General features: G+C 42.3%; 1 protein-coding gene across 1 annotated transcript; it reads left to right on the top strand.

The window, feature by feature from the left end:
* Positions 1 to 1003: 1003 nt before the first annotated feature.
* Positions 1004 to 14050, top strand: LOC308299159 (galectin-3-binding protein A-like; the record flags this gene model as incomplete). Its single annotated transcript, XM_080742877.1, has 5 exons — positions 1004 to 1025; positions 6259 to 6450; positions 8386 to 8517; positions 9699 to 9972; positions 12994 to 14050. 5 exons carry the CDS (start codon positions 1004 to 1006, stop codon positions 14048 to 14050), a joined length of 1677 nt encoding a protein of 558 aa, XP_080599003.1.
* Between the last annotated feature and the right edge of the window lie 4445 nt (positions 14051 to 18495).

Raw genomic sequence — 18495 nt, 5'->3', positions numbered from 1 at the left:
AGTTATACACAGTTGCAGCAGCAGAGTTATTAATAGTTAACAAAAACGAATGAATACTAATGGGGGGAAAATACAGTTAACTGAAATGTAAAACTATCACTGAAGCTGCATTGTGTAGGTCTATTCAAAAAAACAACTGAAACATATTAAAATCTTACAGAAATTGTGCTTAGGTTTAGTCATCGTTAAAAATCTTCAAAAATAGCAAATATTGCCGATCCATGACTAAGTCCACATTACTGGATTATGCAGCCTGTTATTTCAGCAAAGAGATTGTCAGCTATATTTTCGTCCATGCCTTAAGGCCCATTCCCACTGGGCCAGATAACATAAAAAAAATCTCTTTTTCCAGATATTTTTCCATTCAAAGTGGATGGTAGATACAGATAAAAAGAATATCTGCCACAGATATTTTTTTCTTCTATCTGTGGCAGATATTTTTTTTTATCTGTATCTACCATCCACTTTGAATGGAAAAATATCTGGAGAAAGAGATTTTTTTATCTGTTATCTGGCCCAGTGGGAATGGGCCTTTACCCCTTATCCCTAATGGTCTTTTTTTCTCTTTTTTTGGAGCTGTGTGGAGCTCCCTATACATGGCCGTGTGTGTATCCGTCCGTCTATGTATGTGGGTATGTATGTGGGTCCGTATGTAGCCTCAAGAATGTGGTAGTACCTTTTATGACCACACATGTTAAGGGAGGGGCGCTGTTTTCAACTGCAATACACACACACACACACACACACACACACACACACACACACACACACACACACACAGCTCCACTTCGAACAGAGGTTCGATTTTTTTTTACTATTTTGAAAACATTTTAAAATACTTCAAAATTAATCTACATTAATCTACACATTGTGAGCTTGTAGATCATCTATTTGAAATATGTTAAATGGCTTTCTAAATAGTAAAAGGCAAAGAAGTTTAGGGATAAGGGGTAAGGCACTGACGAAAATAGGGCCCTTTGTGTAGAGGGGATAAAAAAGCAGGATGCCTGCCCCGTCGGACTCTGGTAAACAGAGTATATCGTGGCTCGGACCATAGCATGCTGCCCTAGCGTTCCGGGGCACTTAGGCTCTAATGTAGAGGCTGACAGCACATTGCGGGTTTGAGTCCTGTTCCCGACGATCTTTGCTTACATGTCTCTCCCCATCTCTCTCTCTCTCCCTGTTTCCTGTCCATCTCCAGGGGTCTTCAGGGTTCTGGACCCCCAACTAGCATCCCTATTATGAGGAGGACATTAGCCGAAAATAGCAGATCTACAGTACAAGCTCGCAACGCTGTAGATCAGCTATTTTCGACAGGGGAAAAAAAAGACCAGACCGTGTCACTCCCCGTTTCCTGTCAAACTACTGTATGTTATCTAATAAAGGCAGAAAAGGCAAAGGAATTATAAGAATATAAGCGAATGAAACATTAACTACAATAGCCTTGTATGGCAGGTCCACGGTCATGAAGTAGGATGTTGTTGTCAGGGACGTGCTGGCCATTGGGAAAAGCAGGACAACTCCCGAACGGCTGGTTCATTCCCGGCCGGTCCAGGCCGGCCATTAGGAAAAAATTATAAATAAAATGTCGGCCATCATTCCATTTCGGGGTCTGGGCTGCCAACAAAGTAAATCGTCACTGTCGGGCAGAAACCTCGTATCTCCAAGTTTCAAATTTGTAATTTTTTTCGCCAAGCAAAGCCCTGCTTCATCATACAAGGCCGTCGCACAAAAGTAGTGAAAACAGCAGATCTACGGCTGTAGATCGGCTGTTTTCACTAGTTTAAATCATTTTTTAAATGATAAATACAAAACAAACGGTTTCGGACATACAAGGTTTCCACCCGACAACGATGAAATTGGCCCACTGGCTTGTCACTTGTCATGATCTGAAATGGCAAATCTTTGAGTAGCAGCAGCGCTATTGAGAGAGATCTCTCTCTATAGCGCGCAATGAGGGCCTCTCCAACTCTTTTTCCCGGGCTGAATCAGGGGCCCAGCATGTCCCTGGTTGTTGTTGTTGAAGGGTTGGGAGGAAAAGCTGATTCCCAAGGGTTACGTTAGACTCAGGAAAGGAAAACCCAGCGTAATGTATTATGTACCTCATGAACAATAAACAATGTTAAAGGGATAGTTCACCTCAAAAGATTAGTTTTATTTCAGCCCATAATAAAGCCTTGACTTCACAGGGATGTCTTTCTTTTTGTCGCAATCCTCTTCCAATATTCAGATATTTAATTCGCTGATATAAATATGAGTCCAATCTTAGCGGGAGCCAAACTATATTTAAAAAGGATCACTTTGCAGGCCCACCAAGTTATTACACTGACAGTTGTTAACTGACAAAGTTTATAAATGATTTTAATACAGTTTTGCCTTGACCTCATATTTACTTCAATTAATTAAATACTGGAACATTGGATCAGGAATGTGACACAAATATATTTTATCCGTGAAGTCAATGCTTCTTGGGGTGAGATAGAAACAATGTTTTGGGGTGAAATCAGGGGCGTCAATTGGGTATGGCAGGGGTATGCGGCTGCCATACCCTGGGTCCACGGGGGACAATAAAAGTTACTTTTAAATTTAAATCCATGAATGTCTCTTTGTCTATCTGTTCTGGTTATTATGTTGTTAAATTACAGTAAAATAACTACAAATTCAAAATTTAACAAAATGGTCACTTTAACAAGGTATTATAATTATATTCTCCACACTTGTATTCTCCCAATCTTGACAAAATGGTATATTCCCAGGTTCCGCAGGTCAGCTGCACAGGTGCAATGCATTATTGTTAATTGTGGGACGTTTACTAACATGCCAAGTTTAGCTGCGCTTGAACAACCGTTCCAGGCTGCCATATCCAGCCCAAGAAACCGTAGAAACGGGGGAAAAATAGAATGTACTTCTTAAAATAAATGTATCATGCCTGTTGCTAAGGTATGGCAACATGACTGGTGTCTTGCACGCGCGCGAAGGCGCGCGTGCAAGACACCAGTCATGTTGCCATACCTTACCTTTTACTGAACTGACGCCACTGGGTGAAATGTTCATTTAATTGTTATCTTACGTCGGTCCATTGTGTCGGGAGGGATTAAAAGCAGGCTGCATCACATTTACAGAAGGATTTCTGTCTGGACTGGACTCATCTAAGGGGAGAGACTCGGTTTCGCAGGTGAAATAGTGATGATTTTCTTTGGTCAACATACATGATATTTGAATCAAGTTAGTGATCTTTGGGACAAAGTCCACTTTAAGCTAAACTTTGTTCCTCATTTCAGAAATTATTAGTAATTTTAGTCATTTTTAAGCTAAACTTGAGGTTCTCGCAATTTTGTTAATGGGTGATCGCAATTTTATAAATTGTTGGGTGAAGCATTCAATTTATTGTAACACTATTGTTCGTTTTGTGACAGGAAACAACATTTTTTTTAATGTATATTCCTGTTTGTATGTTATTCCAAATCAGTTAATTAACCAATTTAATGCTATGCATATAGGCCTACGATTGTCAAAAAAGTGATGCGCTGTGAGCTTGTATATCTTCGCTGCTGTTTTTGAATAGCCAACATATAAATGGATAAAGTGGTTAAAAGGACTGTGACCCTCTGTTAACTACTTTAGCTGGGGACCCCCTGCAACCTGTTGTGAGTTAGTAGATGTGCCATTTTAAAACACATCTAGAAAAGGGTTTTTATACATTTTCACAAATCTTGTATGGGGAGGGTCCCTGGCACCAGGTATTTTCAAAAGGGGGTCTGCAGCCAAATTCATATTGATTTGGGGGTCCTTAATTGATATGAAAATGTTTGAGAAACAATGGTGTAGGACTGAGAGGGGAGCGGAGTGGCTCAAAGAATACGTTAATACTTCTTCTTCCAGCTAGCACCACGAGTCACCAGGGTTTCCATCACGGAGGAAAAGTTACACTAACGTGACAATTTAAGGACTTTAAAGACCTCTCTAATACCCCAAAAGCAATCAACAAACTATCAACATATGGACGAATTGTCAAATAGTATAGGAAAGACCCCCATTGATTCTATCTGGATGGGGACCCAAATGCATTTGGGTCCCCGTCCAGAATCAATGGGGTAAATTTATTTAAATCAAATTATTTTATTATTTGATCTTAGGAATGCGACAAAAAAACAAAAGATATTATTGGGGTGAGTAATCAATAGAAAAAAAGGGCGTTTTGGGGGTGAACTACTCCTTTAATGTGCTGTTGATTTCCTTGTGTTTTTCAGACTTAGCCTCTGCTAAGCTGCCAAAATGTCGAGAGAGTGTTTCTTCATCTCCTGTGTCCTTCTCTTGCTCAACCTCTCTCTTGGTCACCCTTTCAACATCACTCATAACATCACTCATGGTGGGTGTAGGACTACATGTTGCTTAATGTCATTTAGATTGCATGTTATATAAACTCCTACTAGGTTCTTGGTTTACTTGGTATTCTGTAGTTCCAATGTACAGATTGTTATTTTGCTAGTATATTGTTTAGACCAGTGGTTCTCAACCAGTGGTCCTTGAGGGGTTCCAGGTGGCCCCTAGCTAAATGATGGAGTTGGTAACCGAATGGGCCTTTATAGATCTTTAACTCTTGGGAGTATAACATTAAACCAAATGGACCCAAGAGTTAAATGATCGAAGACATCTGCATTACTTGATCTACACAAGTCTACACAATTAGAGAATGTAGAAGAATAAACCCTTTTGCAAATCCCGCCCCATTCTGCCCTGTTACTATGATGGGACATTAACCCTGGGCAGATTGTTTTTATAGTGGAAGTGGATGGGATTTTTTTCCCCTTCATAGCCTCATTACAGCTATATAAAGTACCAAAGGAAAAACACCTAGGTGATATTAATAAAAAGGGAAGACAAAGGTACAGTAGTTACATTGCAAAACAGGGGATTTACCCGAAAATATATGTTTTAATTTGTTTAATCCCAGTGGGACAGAATCCTCTTTGCAGATTCTTTTATAGTGGTAGTGGATGGGATTTTTTTTCCCTTCATAGCCTCATTACAGCTATATAAAGTACCACAAAAAACACATCTACGTGATATTAATAAAAAGGGAAGAAAAAGGTACAGTAATTACATAGCAAAACAGTAGTTTTCCCCCGAAAAATAAATGTTTTAATTAGTTTAATCCTCTGGATCAGAGATAGAAAGAGAAGCGCATTGCATCTTGGGTACTAGGAAGAGGACAGAGAGAATGTTTCTCCTCACATAATAGGCTGGCTTTTCGTAATTCTGCCCATTTAAATTATATGTACCCAATCGTGACTCTTAGACCATTGATAAGGTACATGTGAACTAGTTTGTTGAAGCTTATTCGTTATGATGAGCGAGATCGCTTGACGCTTGCCGTCGCTATCACCGTACCGGCCGATCTCCGTGTCGCGCACTGCGGACAGTTGTTGAAAGCCACATTCAATATTCTCCACTGCACAAACTCCACCCCCGATAGCAAAAAGTGAATGTTTTTTTCTGGTTGGCCAGTCAGGGAGTCTCAGGGACCAATCAGAAGGCTGACAAACGGTCTATTGTTATTTTGATCTACGTTTTGCCTGTCATCTCTCTGGAGAGTATAAGAAAAAATGTTTGTCCAACGATAACAAAATATTCTAAGTTTTGAGTATGAGAGGCTTCATCTCATCAAATGGTAACCTGTGACTCAAATGCAGAATACCGTAATTGCCAGACTATAAGCCGTGTTGTTTTCCTATGTTTTGAACCCTGCGGCTTATACAACGTGCGGCTTATAAATAGATTTTTACAGCTAAGGGCCAGTTAGTTTTACAATGGTCTTTAACAAGGATTTATATATAGAATTGTACAGCTAACGGCCACCAGGGGCGCTCTAGCAGGAAGCAGGAAGGACACCTGCGGCTTATAGTCAGGTGCAGCTTATATGTAAATATTAGTTTTTTGTTCTAAATTTAGCTGGTGCGGCTTATATTCAGGTGCGGCTTATAGTCCAGCAATTACGGTAAATAATGGACCTTGATATGAAAAGGGCTGAAAACCACTGGTTTAGACTGATGCTAGAGGTTCTCTTAGTTTCTTGAGGCAGTCTACTCTACAATGTAGTCTACTCTACATTGTATCTGTGCATAATTGCATTCTGTCCTGGCAAAGAGAACAAATAGTCCAAAACAGGTGCTCTCCAGTAACAGCACTGAAATAAATGTAGTTAATAGCTCCCACTGTGTCCATCACTGTCTGGTTGTTTCTCTCTGCCTCGTCCAGGGTTCCAGGATGGACACGTGAGGCTGGTTGGGGGTCGAACCCCCAACGAGGGTCGCGTGGAGGTCTACTATGACGGACAGTGGGGGACGGTGTGTGACGACGACTGGGACATCTACGACGCAACCGTCGTCTGTCAATATCTCAACTTCTCCGAGGCCGTGTCTGCTCTTGACGGAGACGTGTATGGCGGAGGTAGCGTACGTTCATTCAGTTTTTTCTCTAAATGTGTCTGCTGTCGAGGGAGCAGTGTATGGTGAAGACATATTCATTCTCTTTCTAGCAGCTTGTTCAAAAAAGGGGGCGGAGAAAGGTGACTTCCCTTCCGTTCATATTTATACCCCAACCCAGGAAAGGGCGTTGTAAAAAAAGGCTCTGGCAGTTTGATGGAGAATACTTTAAATCATAAAGTGCACCAGATAGTTTTGATCTGCTTAGAGTTAGATAAAAAACTGTTTTTATTTGATAGGCTTTTGGGCATGTTAGCTTAACTCAGTGAATGCCACCCTTTATTCAAAATCTACAAAACTGGTGCCAGCCATTTTGCTTAATTTTGCCTTTTTATGGGGGCCAAAATCATATTTTGTACTTAAATTACATATATAAATCTATGCTTCTATCGAAAGCCACACTACCCCTCTTACAAAGGAAAACATGTATATTTATATATATATATATATCCTATCATTAGATTTGGGCTTCAATAGAACATGTGTAAGATGTCTTGATCATCATCATATGTGTGTGCTGTGATGGGCCCTGTGTGCAATCTGGAGTGCAATACCATTTGAAAACCACCAGAGGGTGGTCTCCTACTATCTGATCAACTAACAGAAGAAGGAAGAAGACGTCCATCTTTTTTTTGGTTTGGGCCTGTTGTTTACATTTTGGCCAGGCCTTTTAGCTAGCATGCTACACACTTCGGAACCCTGGCGATCGCGATCAAGGATAGGTAGAGAAGAATGGATGGCACCGCATGATGTCATAAATGATGATGACAGACAGGGGGTCTGGCACAACCAGGTTGACCTGGTCTAGTTGCCAGACCCATGAAATGGGTAGGCCTACATAAGCAAATGTCGGTCTGTCTGTCCGGGTTTTCTATATAAAGGGTATATATGATGATGACATGATGATGACATGCCTACAAAAGGCATGATGTCATAAATGATGATGACAGACAGGGGGTCTGGCACAACCAGGTTGACCTGGTCTAGTTGCCAGACCCATGAAATGGGTAGGCCTACATAAGCAAATGTCGGTCTGTCCTGTTTTTCTCCATAGATGGTCATGATGATGACATGATGATGACATGAGGGAGGGATAGACCGACAGACAAAGCCTTCATGTCATCACAATGACATGAGGGAGGGACAGACCGACAGACAAAGCAAAAGGCTTTGTCTGTCGGTCTGTCCCTCCCTCTTTTCTCCATATTTGGTCACAATGATGTCACAAATGATGATGACATGAGGGAGGGACAGACAGCCTATAAAGGGACAGACAGCCTATAAATGTACCATTAAATTTATAGGCCCAGAGGGTTGGCAGAACCGGGGTCTGGCACAACCAGGTTGACCTGGTCTAGTTTTTTTAACATGTTGTGATCCTATAGCTATAGATTGAGTCTACTGCCTGCAGCAGCAGCGGTCAGTCCATGTTTATAACACAATTATTATTACTTGCGCCAGCAGAGTGCACAAGTACTGCGTTCGGTTGCGTATCTGTCACGTATTCCGCTTACGCCCATAGCCAATCAGGGACCAGCATTGCTGGTGACGTCACGATCAACAGCCAATGAGGGACCAGCGTTCTTGGTGACATCACCATCAACAAGTGCGTCCCGATATAAATAACAGGGCGCGCTCTGCTGGTGCAAAAGTAGGCTATGAGTGCACAAGGAGCAAGTTGGCACCTCGACAGAGTGTAGTCTAGTATATTCTGTTGTGCAAATCAAGTAAATAAATAAAGATATTGTTATGAGCAACTAGATCTGCCTCAAAATATATATTTTTTCTAAATGGGGTCTATGGCCAAACACATAATAATAATGTGGGGGTCCTGTGCATTATGCATGGTTAATTTTCATTCAAATAACTCTCATTGGACGTTGTTCCCTGGCTATATAAGGCACTGGTCCAATCCTGTTGGATGATGTGAGATGCCGTGGTGACGAAGCCGACCTGTCCCTGTGTGAGTCTAACGGCTGGGGGAACTCCAACTGTCAGCACACAGAGGATGCTGGTGTGGTCTGTAAGCCAGGTATGAGACATGTCTCTCTATAGATCAGTGGTTCTAAAAACTTTGAAATTTGAAGGTCTCCCCTTAACTTTGACAGTGTACAAATGGAACCAAATGGACCCGTTAGGGTCCATTTGGTTCAAAGAGGCTGAAAGGATTAGCTCTCTATCAATGACACACCCCATGAAGTCTTGAATTCATGGATGTTTTTATTTTTGTTACATTCCTAAAGCCAAAAGCGTGATGACCAGTAAAATATCCGGTAGGGCATGCAGCCACCTGCCATCACATGATTGGCTCAGGAATTAGATAAAAACAAAGGAATGTCCATGAATTAAAGTCTTCATTGGGATGTGTAATAGATAGAAAATTAGTAGTTTTGTGGGTAAACTAATAGGCCTACTCCTTTAAAGGTATAGCATGTAACTAACAATATGTTTTTTGAGCGGTGGTAAACCGCTCCTAAGAGTGGCTGTGCTTGTGTCTGTAGCCACTTTTCCTCAGTGTTTTGCCATAGCAATGTGTTTTCCTCAGCGTTTTGCCATAGCAATATGTGTGTGTGCGTAGCCATATTACATCATATTACATCACCAATTATCTGTAGCCACTATCTGTAGCCACTTTTCCTCAGCGTTTTGCCATAGCAATATGTGTGTGTGTGTGTGTGTGTGTGTGTGTGTGTGTGTGTGTGTGTGTGTAGCCATATTATATCACCAATTACAATCTAGACCTATCTGCAGCGTTTTGCCATAGCAATGTATTTTCCTCAGCGTTTTGCCATAGCAATATGCGTGTGTGTGTGTAGCCTGTATTACATCACCAATTACCAATTGAAGACATTATGCAAGCACGACCACCGCTCACTTCACATTGGGTGTGATTTTTTACCCATCATTTCCCTTTACCATCATTTCCCTCTATACCAGCAGTCATCAGCCATTGGAGTATGTGGTGGTGTTGACCTGCAGAAACACACCGACCTCTCGCTGCATGTTGGTTGTTTTCACTGTTTGTATAATAATGAATCGATAATGCTATGCTCTATACTCTTCCTATACACCACGCACCCCTTACTACCCCTCTTTCTGGAAAACAACGAAAATGATGAAGCTAATGCGAAAACAAAAACAAACGGCACCCACTTCTTAAACATCTGTAAACAATGTGACAATCACGGTCACAGTTTGTCCTTGTGATTCTAGTGACGGACGCAGGGAATTATTCGGAGGAGGCGAGTCCCACGCACGCAGTGAACCACGGCAAGGAGCTCTCTGAACTCCTGGGGGCGCTGTTTGACAGTGGCCGTGGCTGCGACCTCGAGGTCGCCGTGGAAGTGAACGACGAACCATCTGCACGCAGGACCGTCTGCATTCACAAGCTGATTTTCACCCTGGACGAATCACTGGCTGGATCACTGACTGACCTCAGTATCAACGTCACGTCAAACTGCAGCCAATATGTCACCAGCTTTGTCAGGTAAAAAAGGCATATTAGCTACAACCAGTGGGGTAAAGTAACCAAGTATATTTACTCGGCCTGCAGTGTAGTAGGCTACATCTCATTCACCGACGGCGATGGTTTGAGTTTGACGAGTTACGATGTTTTGACTCCGGATGGCGTAATAGCCTATAGGTCACAAATTAATAATAAAATAAAATAAAAACACAGCGTGGCAACTGGCGAGAGCCTCTATCTTTCAAATGGATTGTAGATCGGCTGTTTTCACTATTTGTTAAACATTTGATTTCTAATTTATGGGATTTCTTAGATTTGCATTTATGTTTATTAATTAGCTTTTTGGGGAATGTTTTTTGAAAATGTTTTGAAATAATATTAAAAACAAGATGTTGGAAACCAAATATTAAGGGACCCATAAGAATGTGTCCGCGACCCACAAATGGTTCCCGACCAAGTGTTTGGGAACCTGTGTTGTAGATAATATATTAATATAACATTAAAGGCATAGTATGTATCGATTGTGTGAATGTTTGTTATTGGAAATGCAAGTGAGGAAAAATATATATTTATCTGTGATACCAATAAATAGGAATACTACATTAGTTCCATTGATCCAAGGCGTAACACTATCGATTGATTGATCATTAAAATGCCCAACCACCCAGCCGTATCCAGTGGTTAAACGGGTGGGCTGTGAACACTTTTCAGATTTTCAAGTGGGCCCTGATCCTGATCCAAGTTTACACCTTCCGACGTCCAAACCTTTTCTTTCAGAAACGGAGGTGATATATATTTATATAACTATAAATTGATGTCATTTAGAACTTGGGATGGATGGTCTAACTTTTTCTCAGAACATCTTGAGTCCACCTCCAGATATCCCAGACGTCGGACGGAGTATGTATTGTGTCGCATTTACCCTGAGAAATCTTGTAGCTTGTCTGACTGGCTGTCAGTACAGGAAGTGATGTCACGTGATGTCAGTGAGTCACAGTGATGTGGTACAGAATGACTCATATATGGGCATAAAAAGGATGTCACTTGACATCACTTCCTGTATTGACAGTCAGACAAGCTACGAGATTTCTCAGGGTATAAAATTCACGTGACATCACTTCCTGTACTGACAGTCAGACAAGCTACGAGATTTCTCAGGGTATAAAAGTCCATATATGGTCATTCCCAGAAAAAGAAAAAAATCTTTTATGCCCATACATGGAGATTTCTGATGTCATAAATCCCAGGCCGAAAATGAGAATGTTAAGCTGGTTGCACACTGCTGCGTTTTTCGGGCCGAATATCGGAGTGAATTTCGGAGCACGCAAATAAAAAAATCAACCTCACGTTGTTATGTCAATCACGTTTGCACACTGCCGCCCGCTTCGCGCACCACTCGGTCCCTTGCTCTCTCTATCTCTCTCTCTCCCCTTGCCCTGAAAAACGCATTTCGCAACGAAAAACGCAGCAGTGTGCAACCACCTTTAGGGTACCCCATTATGCCCATATATGGAGATCCGCAGGCATCAAACCAAGGCCCTAACTCACCAAGGCCCTGCTTGGCATTACTAATTAACGTACGTTTTATGCCCATATATGGACATTATTAAGGATATTATGTTATCAATATTAAGGACATAATGGGAATGTCCATATTTGGTAATGTCCATATATGGGCATGTCTCCATATACTGTATGAGTAACTGGTCCCATATACATCACTGGCCAGATGGCCAAGAATTGGAGCGACATGTCACCCTGAGGTCGCAAGTCACCCTGAGGTGTCTTACTAGTTGCAACCGTCAGGGAGCAGTTTACTATGAAAACCTCCACCGGCCGTCCGTCCGTCCGTCCGTCCGTCCGTCCGTCGGTCACACGTCACACGTCACACCTTTGCCCTGCTCATATCTCCGCATCAGTATGACATCACACCACATGTGTACACAAACCTTTGTGTACGTTGCTGTGGCAACAGTCTGTTGTTGCTGGTCTGTTAGTGTACGTTAGCAACCACCTTAGCAACCATGGTTTTACCCTAGCAACCAACTGTTTACCCTAGCAACAAACTGTTTACCATAGCAACCATGTTTTTTTACCCTAGCAACCAACTGTTTACCATAGCAACCAGATACGCAGAGCAGGGATCTCCATATATGGGCATAAACAGGTGACATCACACTGATGTCAGATACTCAGAGCAGGGATTTCTCCATAATATATGGGCATAAAAGGGATTCTGTTAGGGATCTCCATATATGGGCATAAAAGGGATTCTGTTAGGGATCTCCATATATGGGCATACAAGGGATTCTGTTAGGGATCTCCATATATGGGCATAAAAGGGATTCTGTTAGGGATCTCCATATATGGGCATAAAAGGGATTCTGTTAGGGATCTCCATATATGGGCATAAAAGGGATTCTGTTAGGGATCTCCATATATGGGCATAAAAGGGATTCTGTTAGCTGTTAGTGATCTCCATATATGGGCATAAAAGGGATGCTGTTAGGGATCTCCATATATGGGCATAAAAGGGATTCTGTTAGGGATCTCCATATATGGGCATGAAAGGGATTCTGTTAGGGATCTCCATATATGGGCATAAAAGGGATTGTATCCCAGATGATACCCTGTTAGGAGATCCACACTAACAGAATCCATATATGGTCCTACCGACAGCTGCTATAAGCCAACCCTGGCGATAAGGTCTGAGTCGAAGAAATGCTTCTTTCCTGGCAAGAATTGCCCCTTTATACTGTAGGGCTCGTTTGTGTATTGTATGACATCACGCCACATCATCGGCTGCGGACTGTGTGATGTCATCATATCTCCATATATGGAGACATAAGTTGCTCATGCCCAAATATGGGCTGGTGAGGTCAGACTTAGTGTGATGCGTAGGTTATCTCCATATATGGAGATTCAACTTCAATGAGTAACCATGGCAAACTGTCAACTGCCCGTATGTCTTGATAATTGGTAAAACAAACTTTTGGCCTATTTGTGGAGACTAGGGAGTCTTACTGGTACTGTATGTTGCAGGTACCTGTACACAAGGCAGATCAACATCACCTGGGAGTCTCTCCAGTGCATTCACGGCATGGCGTCCGACTGGGGACTCAATCGGCTTCGGGAGGAGACGGGGCGGCATTTCTCCTGGGTCCTTCCCCAAGACCCCACCTTCGAGACCCAGATATCTCTGTACGAATACTCTGTCCGCACGGCCAACGAGGCAATGCAGCAAGCCTGTCTCCGCTACTTGGCTTGGAACTTCGAGGGGCTCGTCCGCTCCCCGATCTGGACCGCCGTTCCCCTGGGAACCGTCAGGGCGTTGCTGTCCCGCTCGGATCTCGTGGTTCCCAGCGAGTCTGAGGTTCTTCATGCCGTGGCGAACTGGGAGGAAGCCCACGCGACCGCGACCGCCGGGAGCGACCCGCACGTCACCGGGGACCCGTTTGACCTCTTGCGGCACGTGCGCTTCCCCATGATCTCCGCCGAAGGTCTGTACAGACTGCAGGATCCTCGCTACCAGGCCGGGAGGCTGCTGGGTTTTCAGTTCGCCGCCATGCGTTTTGGGCAACTGCTCGGCGAGCTTGTGGACAAGCATAACGCGTACACGCCCAGGATCTACACCGGCAAGCCGTGGAGCTTCACCTTCGACTCCCAGGAAGCCCAGGACTTCAAAAGACGCAGGTTCTTCTTTCGAAACCACACGCGGCACGACTCGCTCGACGGCTCCTTCAGCGTGCCCGTTTACGGAGACGTGGGCTGGTCCACAGTGTTGGCCTTTCATCAAGACAAGCAATGCACAAGCGTTGCTTGCGTGGCAGCAACCCTAGCGAAAGACCCTGAATGTAACCTGCCCTCGGAAGTTGCAAAAAGGTTTGTTTACGAGAACAAGCTCGTGGTGAGTTGCGCAGGGCGGCATCACCAGTATGTGTTCCACGTTCAGGATTTCAACAACAAAGATGACATGGCCGTCGTCCCCGATATCAGAAGATCCGCTTATCCATGCAACACCAGGTCACACATCTACCAGGTGGTGGTTCGGCCCAAGTTCATAGCAGGGCTCAAGGACACTGAGGAGGAGCAGGAATGAAGTTATTTCAATGACCGTTCAGTTGGCTATTACAGTATAGAGCAAATGAAGCCAACTATCTATGGCCCCGACCCAAACTATGGGACAGGGGCCATTTCTATGGGTCGCGAGAAATTCATACACTTCCTACATTTAAAAAATATATATTTTTGTAAAGCTTCTTTTTTATCGATATATTTCAGAATTTTTTCAAAATAAATTGTAATTTTTCAAAAGGATTTCAGAAAAATAAACTAGAAAAGGTGCTCGGGGGACTTCTAATTGTCGGAGTGGCGGCACTTCTATAGAGGTTAGGGTTAGGGTTAGTGTCGGAATGGGGGGATGTCGGAATGGCAGCATGTCGGAATGGGGGGATGTACCCCCTCGGAGGCACAGGTCTCCGCCAGGCCAGATAGGTCATTGTGGAACAGCAATGTTCAGAATTAATTAGAGATAATGTGTACCGATTTTGGGGGGAAAAAAACAAAAAAAACAAAACAAGAAACAACATAAGAAATTGTGAAAATACCTGCTCTACAAGCTGCAAACTGTAAAGATCCCAAATAAATGAAGTAAATATATATTGTTTAAGTGGTCAAATATAGTTTATAGTATATCTGCAGTAAGTGCAGTTTATTGCACTATAAAGGATGGCTTTGAAAGGAACTATGGAGACTACATTGTTAGGTTGTGATGGCTATTGTGATGTTACATTTACCAGTATATGTTGGCTACTTGGGCTCATGTGACCATATACACTGCAGCTCATGGCTATAACCGGCTGTTGTATCCATTATCACATTATGCATGCATACGTAATAAAATGTTCAAACATGCTTACTGAGTTGTGTTTTTGTTACACTCAATGCATTTGCAATATGTATGCCCTGTCAGATCAGGCCCCTATAGCAATCCCTCAATAGACCGCGTGTCAATGGACAGAGGTCTATTGAGGACCTACAGTATATTAAAAAGACATGTGAAATTGATTGACAAGAGTGTCGACACTGTACTGTCTGCAGGGTTCCCCAATAGGCAGCCCGCGGGGGTCTACTGTCTGGCCCCCACCAACCCCAGTAATAATGGTGGTATAAGAGCAGCAACAACACTAGTATATCGTCGTTGTCGGGTGGAAACCTTGTATCTCCAATGTGTACGTTCTTTCGAAAAGTAAAGCCCTGCTTCAAGGCAGTCACACAAAAGTAGTGAAAACACAACGAGGCGTTGTGTGCTTGTAGATTGGCTGTTTTCACTGGTTTAAATCATTAAATGATTTAAACCAGTGAAAACCAGCCGATCGTTCGTTTTGCATTTATCATTTAAAAAAGAATTAAAATGATAAATGCAAAACGAACGGTTTTGGACATTCAAGATTTTCACCCGACATCGACGATATCTGAACTGTCGCTGGAGTAGTGGGAACGCCACTGTCGCCCCCTGCAATGTTGGTACCCTAGACATAATTCGGCCCTTGGGGAAAACTAATTGGGGAACCCTGCTGTGCTATATGTACACAACGTTTTCAAGTAAAGGCATGGGTTGTGGTGTATTGTCCAACTCAAGCTACACATTTACTGTAGATTTCCCTTACAGCATGATTACTTGTATGTGGGTATTGCACACAGACAATATTTTAGTGGAACAAGATCCTTTTTTCTTTTATTTCTTACAGGATATGACATCATTACACAAAAATTGGTAAAAAAGGATGAAAGGGGAACAGTTCTAAGTGCTTAGTATGAGGGATCGATGATGCTGATGGTCTTCTATTATCTCAAAGACCGTCTTGAACGTGCAAAAAGCATATTTCAATCCTTCTATTTCATGCAAACTCTTTCAATGTGTGTGTGTGTGTGTGTGTGTGTGTGTGTGTGTGTGTGTGTGTGAGAGAGAGAGAGAGAGAGATAGAGATTAATGTTTGCATTAAACAATAAAAGGCTTTTCTAAATTATAACATGTGTCACACGCAGATGGACGTGCATTAATTGATTGCGATGAAATCAGATTCATCTGCTAAAACGATTCAGAGTTGCGGAAATTATATACGCATGCATAAATTAACTGAATTTAAGGTTAAATGTGAACACTAGGGGGTGGCAGTTGCCTGATGACCCAAATGATGCCCCCCTTTCATTTGATGACAGAACTGACCTTGCTTTGATCCAGTGGCATCAGTTCAGCAAAAGCTAAGGTATGGCATGTTTTGCACGCATGCGAAGGCACGTGTGCAAGACACCAGTCATTTAAGAAGTACTTTTTTTTCTCCCTGTAGCCAAGGTATGGCAGTTGCCATACCTTGGCATAACCAATTGACGCCTCTGCTTAGTTTGATCAGTGTGGTCTGGTGTCATCTTGGTCAAATGATGTCACTTCCCTCTAGTATAAGTCACAGTTGCAAAAGCACACTGAAAACTTTTCAATGAGTGTGATATGTGACAGGACCGTTTTAAAATACTATTTATTTGTAAAATATATTCATAATTTCTTTCTTTTTAATCAAATGATGCAAATGATAACCTGAACTTCTAATCAGCGGTAGGCCTATTTATTTCCTAAATAACAGTTTTTAACAGGACAACGGAAATTACAGATATAGGCCTATAATTATGTTTCTGGTATGCAGTGTTGTACATGTAATCATTACTCTATACTTAAGTACGATTTTGAGGCATTTCTTATACTTTACTGGAGCATTTCCAAATAAGCTTAGTCTTTTCATGGATCTCCTTTTAGTAGACCTTGCCAGTGAACTGTACCGTCATGAAACTGTACCTTTTCCTATGCAAACTTCTAATAAAGTCTTCAATCAATCAATCAATAGTTACTTTGTAGATTTTGATTATTATTATTAGGCTATAAAACATGCATTAAGCACATACTTTGGCTATTTGAAAATAGCCGAACTACGAGTTCACATACATGATGCAGCCCATGGCTTTGCAACTCATTTTGAGCTTGTAGATCTGCATTTTTCAACAGATTTGTTTATAGGCTACATTTTGAAAACTTTGCTGGTTTAATGCCTACTACTTTTTACTCAAGTATTTTTTTTTTAAATACGGAACCTTTACTTGTAACAGAGTATTTCTACATTGTGGAATTGATACATTTTACTATAAGTATGTGTATGTCCATTGTCCCCTAATGTGACACTTAAAAAACTGCACTGAGCTGGATGCAGAACAAAGGTTGTCCACAAGATGGCGCTGCTGCATTACAATACTTGATCCTGTCCCGGATCCACAGACCAAACTGTCATCCCACATGCAGACGGTTCATTTTGGCATAAAACGTCTTGTGAATGATGTCATCGCAAATTAGCCTCTGCTTGAGACATAGGCTACATGTCACTGTCACTGCATTGCAACTACTGCTGCCAAGCCTGGAAAATACAGAAATGTTGAGGCCGTGACCCCCCAAAATAATCATATTTGAACTGCATGGGGACCCCCCACCCTGACAAGCACTGCTTGGATAGGAGGAGTTGAGGCATTTGTTTGACTCGGTTCCACATATAGGCCAAATATTGTGAACATGACAGATCTATTACAGCAGATTAAGAAAGAGCTCCGGATTAAGAGAGTGTCTGCTAAATGCCAACATTGCCTGAATTGTAAATTGAATGGCAGATCCGTGAGCTTGAGAATTATAGATTGTGTGTGAGCTTATTTTATTTGACAATTTGGCCAATGGTTGACCTGCTTTGGCCTATAGGCTATATTGCTGATTATATTTTCATGCAGTGGCCTAGCTATGGTATTTTTTTTCTTTTCTCTCTTTTTTTATGTAGCCAATTAAAAAAAAATCTTAAAAGTCCTTGAATTGTCAGTCTTCACTGCATGTGTAATCCCTCCTCCCTAATAATTTAGTAGCTAATTAATCAATTAAAATAAAGGCTTTATACTGTCTCATAGTGGCACATAGAGCACCTGTGGCCTGATAGTGGAGCGCACGCACGCACGCACGCGCGCGCACACACACACACACACACACACACACACACACACACACACACACACACACACACACACACACACACACACACAGTAAGAGCGTCCATATCTATATAGATAGACTATAAGCAACTTGTTCCAATGCAAACTGTGATGGCATGATGTGAGCCAATGAGGATGCGCTCCTAAACGCACTGGACACGGCCTCCATACGTCACCGTTCCGGCTCAGCCAATCCCCGGGCGCGCAGCCCCCATGTCTGCCAGCCTGATGCGCTTGTCCTCTCAAAGTTTGGACTTTTGACGCAATAGACAGAGGAAACAGATGGGTTTTTATTATCTCAAAGACCGTCTTGAGACGCACAAAAAGTCTCTTTTTAATCCTTCGATTTCATGCAACAACAAAAAAAAAACTCTTTGAAGGTGAGCTTGATGCGGGACTCGGCCGGGACGGCGCATACATTCTATCCGCTACAGTTTAATAGCCTAACATTTTAATATGTTTGAATTAAAG

The sequence above is a fragment of the Nannobrachium achirus genome (assembly GCF_963921795.1).
Source record: "Nannobrachium achirus genome assembly, chromosome: 15".
Lineage (NCBI taxonomy): Eukaryota > Metazoa > Chordata > Actinopteri > Myctophiformes > Myctophidae > Nannobrachium > Nannobrachium achirus.
This window is presented reverse-complemented; position numbering and strand designations above follow the sequence as displayed.